Below are 12,272 nucleotides of genomic sequence, written 5' to 3'. Positions count from 1 at the left end.
AATACATCACTCTACATATTTCTTCGTGCGTTACAGTAGGATGCAAAATGTGTTACTTTATACACAAAAGATGCTTTTATAGATTAGCTAATCTTTCTTATTGTTAAATTGGAACTGACTGTACGATTTTCTTCATTCTGTATATTTCTTCGCGGGTCAATATAGCGCGAAAAATGTGTCACTTTATGCAAAAGATGCTTTTGTAGATCAGTTAAACAGTTTCTATCATTAAAATTCAAAATAACGAAAAATACATCACTCTACATATTTCTTCGTGCGTTACAGTAGGACGAAAAATGTGTTAATTTATACAAAACATGCTTTTATAGATCAGCTAATCTTTCTTATTGTTAAATTGGAACTGACTGTACGATTTTCATCATTCTGTATATTTCTTCGCGGGTCAACATAGCGCGAAAAATGTGTCACTTTATGCAAAAGATGCTTTTGTAGATCCGTTAAACAGTTTTTTTCATTAAAATTCAAAGGAACAAGTTAATACATCACTCTACATATTTCTTCGTGTGTTACAGTAGGACGAAAAATGTGTTACTTTATACACAAAAGACGTTTTTATAGATCAGCTAATCTTTATTATTGTTAAATTGAAACTGACTGTACGATTTTCATCATTCTGTATATTTCTTCGCGGGTCAACATAGCGCGAAAAATGTTTCACTTTATGCAAAAGATGCTTTTGTAGATCAGTTAAACAGTTTTTTTCATTAAAATTCAAAGGAATAAGTTAATACATCACTCTACATATTTCTTCGTGCGTTACAGTAGGATGCAAAATGTGTTAATTTATACAAAACATGCTTTTATAGATCAGCTAATCTTTCTTATTGTTAAATTGGAACTGACTCTACGATTTTCATCATTCTGTATATTTCTTCATGGGTCAATATAGCGCGAAAAATGTGACACTTTATGCAAAAGATGCTTTTGTAAATCAATTAAATAGTTTTTTTCATTAAAATTCAAATGGGAAACGTAATACATCACTCTACATATTTCTTCGTGTGTTACAGTAGGACGAAAAATGTGTTACTTTATACACAAAAGATGTTTTTATAGATCAGCTAATCTTTATTATTGTTAAATTGAAATTGATTGTACGATTTTCATCATTCTGTATATTTCTTCGCGGGTCAACATAGCGCGAAAAATGTTTCACTTTATGCAAAAGATGCTTTTGTAGATCAGTTAAACAGTTTTTTTCATTAAAATTCAAAGGAATAAGTTAATACATCACTCTACATATTTCTTCGTGCGTTACAGTAGGACGAAAAATGTGTTAATTTATACAAAACATGCTTTTATAGATCAGCTAACCTTTCTTATTGTTAAATTGAAACTGACTGTACGATTTTCATCATTCTGTATATTTCTTCGCGGGTCAATATAGCGCGAAAAATGTGTTACTTTATGCAAAAGATGCTTTTGTAGATCAGTTAAACGGTTTTTTTCATTAAAATTCAAAAGGAAGTCGTAATACATCACTCTACATATTTCTTCGTGCGTAACAGTAGGACGAAAAATGTGTTACTTTATACACAAAAGATGCTTTTATAGATCAGCTAACCTTTCTTATTGTTAAATTGAAACTGACTGTACGATTTTCATCATTCTGTATATTTCTTCGCGGGTCAACATAGCGCGAAAAATGTGTCACTTTATGCAAAAGATGCTTTTGTAGATCAGTTAAACAGTTTTTTCATTAAAATTCAAAGAAACTCCATAATACATCACTCTACATATTTCTTCGTGCGTTAAAGTAGGATGTAAAATGTGTTACTATATACACAAAAGATGCTTTTAGATATCAACTAATCTTTCTTATTGATAAATTGGAACTGACTGTACGATTTTCATCATTCTGTATATTTCTTCGTGGGTCAACATAGCGCGAAAAATGTGTCACTTTATGCAAAAGATGCTTTTGTAGATCAGTTAAACAGTTTTTTTCATTAAAATTCAAAGGAATGAGTTAATACATCACTCTACATATTTCTTCGTGCGTTACAGTAGGATGCAAAATGTGTTACTTTATACACAAAAGATGCTTTTATAGATCAGCTAATCTTTCTTATTGTTAAATTGGAACTGACTGTACGATTTTCATCATTCTGTATATTTCTTCGCGGGTCAACATAGCGCGAAAAATGTGTCACTTTATGCAAAAGATGCTTTTGTAGATCAGTTAAACAGTTTTTTTCATTAAAATTCAAAACCAGAAAAAATACATCACTCTACATATTTCTTCGTGCGTTACAGTAGGACGAAAAATGTGTTAATTTATATAAAACATGCTTTTATAGATCAGCTAATCTTTCTTATTGTTAAATTGAAACTGACTGTACGATTTTCATCATTCTGTATATTTCTTCGCGGGTCAACATCGCGCGAAAAATGTGTTACTTTATGCAAAAGATGCTTTCGTAGATTAGTTATCTAATTACTTTCAGCGTCGTAACTTGGATTCACATTTTTTAAATTTGTATAATTTATATATTTTATTTCTTATATCATTCAATATTCGAACGTTAAAATGAAATAAAATGACATAAAATGCAAAATGTGTCCCTTTATGCTTTTGTAAATCAGCTAATTGTTTATGTCATTGGCCATGTGCTTCAAAGTTTATCAATTCTTTTATTCGCTATTTGCCAAATGAGTGATAAAAATTTCTTATATATAAGAAATTTTTATATATTAATATATATTTTTTCGTACATTAAAATGAAGAATATATCATTTTATGGAAGAGAGCATATATAAATAAACTAATTGTTTCTATCATAATTAAACTTTACATATTCCATTGCAAAATTCATGTTTTCATATATAATCGTAAAATAAAAATATATCACTTTATATAAAAAGACACGTTTGCGAAATGATTCCGTATAATAATAAAGAACACAATCTTAATTTTGATATCTTTTTTCTCTATACATATGTCTCTATATATTACTATATAGATTGAATGCTTTTAGCATGCATTTGACAGTTTCACTTTTATATGGCTCGTATAATTCACAGAAAATAAATCAAAATATATTAAAATTTTGGAATTCTATTACCTACATTTATGTACATGAAATGGTATATGTAGTTAAAGGTATTAAAATTAAGATTGTTAAGGAAAACGTACGTGGATCTCACATATTTCTAAAATTATGATAGAAATTTTTTTTTTAATGCAATTGGAAATTGCAAATCGACAAAAAATCCCACAGAAAAGTATTTTATAATCGTCTTGTATGACACTTAAACTAACTGAACTTAATTTACGTCGTCAATAAAATCTCATTACTCAATATTTACCTTTCAAATTATATAACTAAATTGTATTATATTATAAATTAATGGAATATTATTTATTAAGAATTATGAAGTTTTTTGTAAACTAATATTCTTTTCCTTTTTCTGTTTTACACGCAATAATTTTATGAGATTTATTATTTATGATGATTCTCATAATTATTTACTTTGATAAATGCTTAGGAAACAAGATAACTTTATGAATTTCACGAATATATGTACAGAATAGAATTTGCGTTTTATAATATTGCGTTAATAATATTAAAAAGTATTTAAGTAATATGATGATTTAAAATCGAAACATAAACTTTAAATAGTAATTCGTATGTCATTTTATGCAAACACTTCCATAGATCAGTGCACTCAATGCTTCATCATTTCTATGTATATCTTATTAGTAGCAAGCAATAATTTATAATAGTTATCAAATAGTTCCATTATAACATTTCTGAATATCATATATACTATATAGAATGCATTATTGCTAAGCAAATTATTTTGCACAATAATTTTTAATAAAATACTGACTTTATATTCATCATAATATAAAATCAGCATTTTGTACTTAATTATTATAAGAAAATTCTAAAATTTTTATGTAAATATTAATCAGCGTAATATATAAGAATATATAATATTTTATACATTTATAAATATTTTAACAATTAAATGTTTTATAAATATTTATAACATATGTTAATATAATTGTTATACAAGTATGTATACATACATACATATATATAACTATTTATATTGTATATGTGTAAATTATAAATAAGCGAAAAGTACAAATAAGGAAAAGAGCCTTATTCGATCAAAGTTCAATAATGTCACCCTACTTCGGATAACATTTTTCGCAATACAATTCTTTGCAATAGCTTAAAATATTTCTTAGCATCATCATTATTAAATTGTTGAATAATTAAGATAATCGACAATTTTTTAATTATTATAAATTTAATTTGTGATACTACTATTTCAGCTTCGAAACTATTTTAAGATTGACATATAATCAGTGCGTAGTTTACATGAACTAAAAGATGTATATAAAAAAAATGTATGTAAAAATATTATTAGGCATATAAAGCTCTTTTCGTTTATTTGTATTATTTATATATATGTTCTTTTCACACTTAGTATATACATATGTATATACATATATAAATAATATTCAATCTATGAATATTTTATTGGTATTAATTAGTAGTATCAAGTTCAGATATAATAATAAATTAAATTAAAAGCAACATTTTTTCAACAAATTTAATTATATATATTATATATATATATATATATATAATATATTTAGTTTAAAAAAATAATGGCAATCATATACTGCATTTATCCATAAGAAAAACGAAAATATAAAAAGCGGATCTTCTAAATTTATTAAGCTTATTTTTATTTACCCGGAATTAATTTATCTTAATAGAAAGAAATATTACGCGTACTTTATGACTCGCTCGCACATCCGATATGACTCAAAATCAGAACATGAATTTTGATTCATGGCCGTTAGTATAATATACATATATCACACACACTTTATGCAGATGATTCTTATATAAATCAGCGCACTGAATGTTTCATTTCTATGTAAATCTTACCATGCGAGCAATGATGCATATAAGTAAAATTTAACACACAAACTTATACTTAGCAGTTTCATTAAGCAGTTTTCACTTATTCATATTAAACCTATCTGAATTCATATATCTTCTTTAATTGATCATCTTAATCGTCATCAACTACTCACGCGTTTCTAGATATATTAACTAAACTTGAGATAAATCTCGCTCGTCTCTGTTATTAATCCCCTGAGAACCACGGCTGTCGATTGGTTCTTGCCATGCAGATGGTCCCGGTAGCCCGGTTATTTGGTGTTGAGGAGGTGGCGGTAATTGATGTGCCGCTGGTTCCTCAATAATGCATGGTATAGAGATTTTATCCCAAGCGAGCTTATTGACTGTAGCCAGCCCGTGAACGCATACGACGCTCTGTGGATGGGGGTGACAGGGATGTTGATGCTGTAATACGAGAGTTGTTGTCGGTGGTGGAGGCGGCAGGGATGGTTGAGAGTGAGGAGGAAGGGAAGTGAGCCACGTCACGCCTGGCTCCGTCCTGTGTCATTTGCCGGTCTGTTGTAACGCCGTGTTGATCTGCGCCCACAGATCCTTATTACAAGACTGAGATCTGTATATAAAAAGAATATCGTTAATTTCTTATAGCTTTATTCATGTACACCTAAACGTTATAAAATCTGGTGTATTTGGATTTACCTTTTGATGGATTGTAACCATTCCTTGAATTGAGTATTTCCTTCAGGATTGATTTGAAAAGCAGCTCTTGCTGCACAAACAATATTGGCAAATTCTTCATAATCAGTAGCTGTTAAATGATACAATTTTTGATGCATACACTGAATATACCTAAAATCAAAATGCATAAGTTATTATTTGACACTGACTCGAGATTTGTAATTATCTTTTATTTCTTTTTATACCATAAAAAGTAATACTAACATCTGTTGGCATTTGTGCACTAGCGGAGCCAATAAGGCAGACCTCAAGTGCTGTATGATGAGCGCCGGATTGTTTCTAGCAAGATATTGAGCTGCTTCCAAAGCAACATGATGAAGGACAAAAGGACTCACAATGCTATTTACAGCACAGATACACAACTGATGCATATAATGTGAGCCAAGTCGTTTCGCAACTCTCAGCAAGAATTTAACATCCTCTCCATAGGGTGGATTTCGTGCGTATTTGGCTTGAGGCCGATCATCATGCACTCTGCGAGCCAAAGTTTCTAACGCAAGCATACCTACACGGTATGCAGAAACGAGAGTCCGTTGTTGATTAAATGTCTGACTTTGCCTATGAACCTGGGGCGAAAAAAAATTAAGTATTTTTATCTAAGGTTAAATACATTACATTATTATACATATGTACTGTATTATTATTAGAAATTACCGGAGGTTGAGCTCTCACAGTTGATATCATAGATTGCGTCTGAACTAACGTGGGTCCAGGTAAGCTGTTTTGTCCAGGAAGAGGACCCGCTACTCCTGCCTGGACCTGAATAAAATAAAAAATTATATTTATAGTACATATTGAGATTAAAAATAAGCAGTAGAATAATGCTTACTGGTATAGGTTGTTGCATCGTGTATAAATGGCGCGTTCCCGGTGTGGGTGGAGGAGGTTGCGGTGTGTAATACGGTCCAGGTGGAGGTGGAGCGGGCGGAGATGGATGATGTGGATGTGGTGGATGTTGAGGATGTCCAGGATGATGTGGAAATGGATGATACATTTGCATATGTGGTGCGGGTGGTAAAGTGACTCTATGCGAAGGCATCGGACCGCTGAATGTCGCAATAGAATGATGAGGATGTACAAAGCTATATGGGCCCACAGCATACGGCATGCCAACACCTGGAACATTATAAGATAATATTTAAAAAATTTAATAATAATTCTAAGAAAAAAAGAATCACAAGTTTACCTAAAGGCGCCAAAGTTGTAATCGTTGGATGAGTATAATGTTGAGGAGGTGGTTGCGTACTGGTAACGACAACTGTCTGCGCCGGACCAGGCATCATTTGAGTATTTGACAGATCCACAGAAGGTCCTGGATCAACTAGTAATACTCCATTGAGATCTAATTGTAGAGGATCATGAGAAATCTCATCCTGCTGATCTCCACCGGGAGTTTGCTAAAAACAAAAATACAAAGAAATATTTATTAAATTAATTGACTCACATTACCAAGTAACGATTTATTTTATTCAAACTTACCCGAAGATATAACTCGTACCAATATTTTGCCACCTGGAATAGCACCTCTGGATAAACACCGCCTCCTTTTGCAGTATTCTCTACAGTGATACAAGCTTTCTCCAACATAGCCTCGCTCTGTTCCTTGCACTGTAAGAAAATAAAAGATTTAATGATTATTTGTTTATACATAGTATATCTGATTATATTATACATACCTGAGATATAGCTCTCTGAATTTCATTAGGGTTAAGAGCATGCGCGTGCGGTAGGCAAGATAAAGCAAGTTCCGCTGCTGCCCTAACCATATTTGGATCGCTACCTCTTGAAGACTTATCAGCTATACTGACAGCTTCAGGCGGAGTCAAATGTCCTTCCCAACTGTCAATAAGGAACCAAATTGCTGGAGCTCCAATTTCCATTGCTTGGCCAGTTATCCAGGACACATGGCTTGAGTATGTACGACTGAGCCAATTCGGACTAACGCAATTATGGAGACCGAGGGCATATAATCCGAGTTGAAAAGCACACATATGAAGTGCTCTATGGGGACCATGATGATTTTGACTAGTTGATGGTTGAGTGAATAATGAAGTAGAACTGGTACCACCAGCCTTCGATAAGACTGTCTTTGCCAATTCGCACATGAAGTGTGCGCTTGCTTCTGACGGTTGATTGGGAATAGATGGATATAGCCTTTTGCTCTTATACCTAAACGACCAAAACAAAAAATATAAATTGCTGCACATAATATATGTTATATTGCGTATTTTCTAAAAACGTACCGTGTTTCTTTAGTTCTAATAGGCACCGGTAGCTGCACAATTTGCGGTTGTATAGGTAATGCACTTATACCACTGTCTAATTCTGCACTCGTACTACTATGAGGTCTACTGTTAGCGCCAATAATGTTTTCACCACCATTATCAGTCCCAGCTAAAGGAGATGAACGTTCTTCATCGTGAACAAATCGTGCCATCTAAAATTCAGAAAACGTTATGTGTAAATTTTGTAGTACCTAATATCGCAAAATATCTTAGATTCTTACTTCACTCTTTGTGGGAGGATTAGCAGTATAATAACTACTAAGAATAGGTGATTTGATAAGTTGATGAACATCTCGATCCAGTAACTTGTCCATTATTCTAGCCAATTTTACCGGATCATCTTTGTAATGTACGAGTAAAGTAATAGCTAAATCTCCTCTGAAAATAAAAAAAATTAGTACATGCTGTTATTAATATTAATATTATATGTTAATATATACACGTGAACACATACACATATATAATATATAATATATGAATATTATATACATATGATAAATGTTACCTTTGCCTGCGAGTTCCCTCACAAAGAAGTGGATGATCTGCTTCACTTACGTTCGCCTTCAATCCCAAGACAGCCACGGCGGCATCAAATCCAAGATTTGGATCAATTTCTGCAGGTAGTTTCACTCCTGTGAAATATTTTATATTTCTATTCTCTGTTTGACAAAGAAATATTTTCTTTTCCATATAAATATAAATATGATTCGATTAGATATTTATTCACGGAAGAATAAAATGTATAAAATAAAATATTTAAGATACATATTAAGAGAATATTTCATACTTGGTACATCGAGCGCATCATAAATAAAACTAGCCAACATGATGGGTAAAAGCGCATGTCCTCTTGATCTCATAACTCCATCTCTCAATTGTTCGGCTCTTTGTTTTATCATAGCTAATTCAGTCGGTCCCAAGGGAATTCTTTTTAGCAAAACTACCAATTCGCTTTCTTGATGAGCCAATTTAACCTAGTTAAATTAAAAATAATCATTAATTTCACGAACGACATAAAACAAAATTTGTTTCATTGTTTCGTTTAGTCTTACTTCCAAAGGCTTTGTGTTAGCCGGTGGCCTAGCCATTTCCAAACCAAAAAGACCCACGCGAAATGCCAAATTATGATATTCTGGATTCTCAGCAAGTACTGTGCATAGGAATCCACATTTTGCTAAAGTTGCCGATGCAAGACACGTTACTTGATGAGATGCTGGATTTACATGTTGCTATAACGTCGAGTTAAACATTTCTTTAGCATAATATTTATTTTAATCTAGCGAATAATTTCTATCTTTAAAAGAACATACCCTCTTCCGTTTGTTCTTAACTGGCACTGGCGGTCCTTCGATTACAAGATCGGGGGGATTAGCCAAAAGTTCCTCAGCTAGCTGTACTCCAATAATACATGCTTCTCTCGTATGACCATGAGCATAAAGTCCCTCTGCCCGCGCGAATAAAATGTCCCATGGATCTTCCGTTTTCTTTAAATTATTTAGAACTACACTGGCATCTTGAGTAGTAGCGGTATGTATATTGCTTTTAGCATATTTATTCGGCAGGCTACTATTATTGGTCACAGCTTTTGGATCGTAATAGTAAACATTGTACTCATCACCAGAAGGACTGTCACTACTAGATGAGGAGCTTTCATCCTTGAATGGCCTCCCAGCTTCCTTTTCTTGATCGGATTCTTGTTCGTTCTTACCACTGACCCCTTTGGGCACAACACGCAATTTATCACGGCACTCCGCAATATTCGTCCTACTGCACTTCGCGTTCTCGCAGGCAGGTTTGTTATTACTACTATCACTACTATCACTATGTGTCTCGGACGAGGCGTTTGAGCGATGCTTGTCCGAGCCTTGAGCGTTCTTCATACTAACGTTACTGTTGGAAGATGACTCGCTACCAGCCCCTTCCTACAATAATGCATTGTCATAATGTAATTTTAAGAAATATGGAACTAATACTAATGTAATAAACTCGAGTGCAAATGAAAAAATAATGACCTGCGAATCGGTATCGCCGCAATTATTTAGTTGAGCACAACCTTGTCTAAGAACAACCTGAGACTCAGATATATCAGGAATGTCGGTGTCATTCTCACAGAAACCTTCGGAGCTAACGCTGCTACGATTTCCATCGCCACCTCCACTTCTCGAACACAATGGGAATTCACGCGGATTCAACCGTCGTCTGTCTAAGTAGCTGAACTCGACGAGACCAACATTCAACGACCGTCGACCGTGATGATGCGACATTGGTGGTTGATAATTCAATACCGCTGAACTAGAATTTACCTAAAAAATACGCGTTTATCATTCCTTAACATTTCCTTAATGAAATATGGTAATGAATCATTATAAACCATTGCAAAAGCAGCTTACTAACCTGATTTACCTCCGTCCTTGTATCTCCGGCATGCCGAAAACACGTAAAGGGACAGTGGTACATAGGATTATTCTCGGCGGTATATGTAATTCCCGGTAAGATATATTCATCCCAATCAAGATAACAAGCTTCGAGCGCTGACTTGAATCCGGTAAAGACTGCGAGATCATGTTTCAGGGAATCTTTCTGTGAACTGTTACTTCTATTGTGCGAGTTGTGCGGTACGGAACTGCCACGACACTTAGCAACCTGAAACACGCAATTAAAGTCGTTATAAACTTAACTTTGTCAAAGGAAGAAGAAAAAGGAAGGTGAGGTATGCGATGCTCACTTTGTCTATGATCTTCAAATGCCAAGCCATAAATTGAGCATGCAACATTTCACGCTCTGATGGCGATAGACCAGGATTTAACGCGGCCAATCGCCAGAGAACTACAATCTCATCGCATAAGGACGAGCACGCGTGCTGAGAAGCGTGCACGTTGCTGTTCATATTATGCTTGCTGCCATATCCGGTGCCGTTCAGTAAGGCGACTTTAGTGTTGAACCACCAAACAAGAATCTGCTCGCATGCCATGCACTCTTCCGTGATGATTTCCAGCAGAGGAATGGCGTTACGGTCATTTCTCTTGAACATTTCGCGCACGATGGAAAGGAGATTCCACATTCCCTCTGGCTCGCGACCTCTCAATGGTCGCAGCAATGATGCCCATTCGGAAGCGGCTGGAGGTGCGGTGGTGCTCAAATAATTAACATCGCTGAAAAGGATATTGCGGAATGAATTATGTTAAATGATTATCGCGACGAAGGCGCCAGCTGGTCTATTAGAGCGCTGCTGTTCACCTGAAGACTATGGGAGCCGGCACGCAAAATTTGATGAGAATTTTCTTGATGTTATCGTGTAACGTCTTCTCATCTAAGTACCAAGAGGTTTGATCGTAAGCGGATGCTCCGGCGGTTGGATCGGGAGCTCCGCAATAACTGTTAATAGCACTTGGCTGTGTTGAGAGTAATTCGTCAAGGAGTCGCTGGGCTGTGGGTAAAATCTGCTGAGGTAATTCACTGATGAGATATTGAGCGAACTTCTGCAGTTGTTCCCGATGTAATCGTGACAGGGATTCACTAACTGGCGCCCTCAGACATACTTGCGTTGGCTGAAAGAACATTGCGTAACATTAAAATAATCTGCCCTTTCACATCAATCAAGAGAAAGGACTGAATAAAGGACTAAGGGGACACATCTTTCGTTTATGACTACATGTCACACGTGGTATATTGTATAGAAAATATAAAAAAAAATGTTAAGAATTTTACTGAACGTCATTCTTCTCCATTCTTCTAGCCCGATGCCAGTCTTCTTAAAGTTAACGTGGGCATACCATGTGTATTCTGTGTAGACAAACAGCTACCACGTGCGCGCACCAATAGGCCGTTGAGGAGCAGGTGCAATTACATGATGTAATTCTGCGCCGATCAAACGTTACAGCAACGTTGAACTGTGCTCTGACCCCGTTCGTTTGCGGATTTACACTGGCACTCAGATGAAATCCTGTGACAATATAGTGCATATGTTGAAGGAGGGCAATCAATAAAAAAAACTGATTTAAAATAAAAATCAAAAGAAAGCGGTATTATTACGGACTTCCGTATGAAAAACACTGCCCGTCAATTTTCGCACAAATTCTCGTTTGTCTACATTTTCAATGTATCATTAATTTTTTTACAGAGATCAATCATCGTCAGATTAATCACATATATTTACCAATATTAAGAGTTCGTGGAATATTAAAAATAAAACGAGTTTTTCTTTGTTATTCAAAAATTTTCTTTAAAGTGATCGTCTTACCGATTTGTAGAGGCTCCTTAACGGTCTTAGCGCGGTAGAGATGTTCGCCGCGGAGAAATTCATCAGCGCTACCGTTTGCGAGACATGAATAAAGCCGTATGT

General features: G+C 34.4%; 1 protein-coding gene across 1 annotated transcript; it reads right to left on the bottom strand.

Moving 5' to 3' along the window:
* Positions 1-4,706: 4,706 nt before the first annotated feature.
* Dora (zinc finger SWIM domain-containing dorado) lies at positions 4,707-11,048 on the bottom strand. Its single transcript, XM_018518911.1, has 17 exons — positions 10,656-11,048; positions 10,325-10,573; positions 9,943-10,233; positions 9,241-9,852; positions 8,983-9,159; positions 8,718-8,904; positions 8,436-8,589; positions 8,152-8,308; positions 7,889-8,082; positions 7,322-7,814; positions 7,125-7,253; positions 6,832-7,042; positions 6,475-6,761; positions 6,300-6,404; positions 5,850-6,211; positions 5,607-5,756; positions 4,707-5,520 (listed from the first exon to the last, which is right to left on the bottom strand). The coding sequence occupies exons 1-17, from the start codon at positions 10,989-10,991 to the stop codon at positions 5,454-5,456; spliced, it is 4,161 nt and encodes a 1,386-aa protein (XP_018374413.1). The 5' UTR covers positions 10,992-11,048; the 3' UTR covers positions 4,707-5,453.
* Positions 11,049-12,272: the final 1,224 nt, after the last annotated feature.

The sequence above is a fragment of the Trachymyrmex cornetzi genome, unplaced genomic scaffold (genome assembly GCF_001594075.2).
Source record: "Trachymyrmex cornetzi isolate Tcor2-1 unplaced genomic scaffold, Tcor1.1 scaffold797, whole genome shotgun sequence".
NCBI classification, from domain to species: Eukaryota; Metazoa; Arthropoda; class Insecta; order Hymenoptera; family Formicidae; genus Trachymyrmex; species Trachymyrmex cornetzi.
This window is presented reverse-complemented; position numbering and strand designations above follow the sequence as displayed.

Bases quoted from the DNA above. Each gene is read 5' to 3' on its own strand.
- Dora (XM_018518911.1), bottom strand. From the start codon at position 10,991: ATGTGGAATCTCCTTTCCATCGTGCGCGAAATGTTCAAGAGAAATGAC. The intron at 9,853-9,942 runs GTCATTATTTTT...GCATTATTGTAG, and splicing joins GCGGCGATACCGATTCGCAG to GAAGGGGCTGGTAGCGAGTC. The intron at 8,309-8,435 runs GTAACATTTATC...TTTTATTTTCAG, and splicing joins GAGGGAACTCGCAGGCAAAG to AGGAGATTTAGCTATTACTT.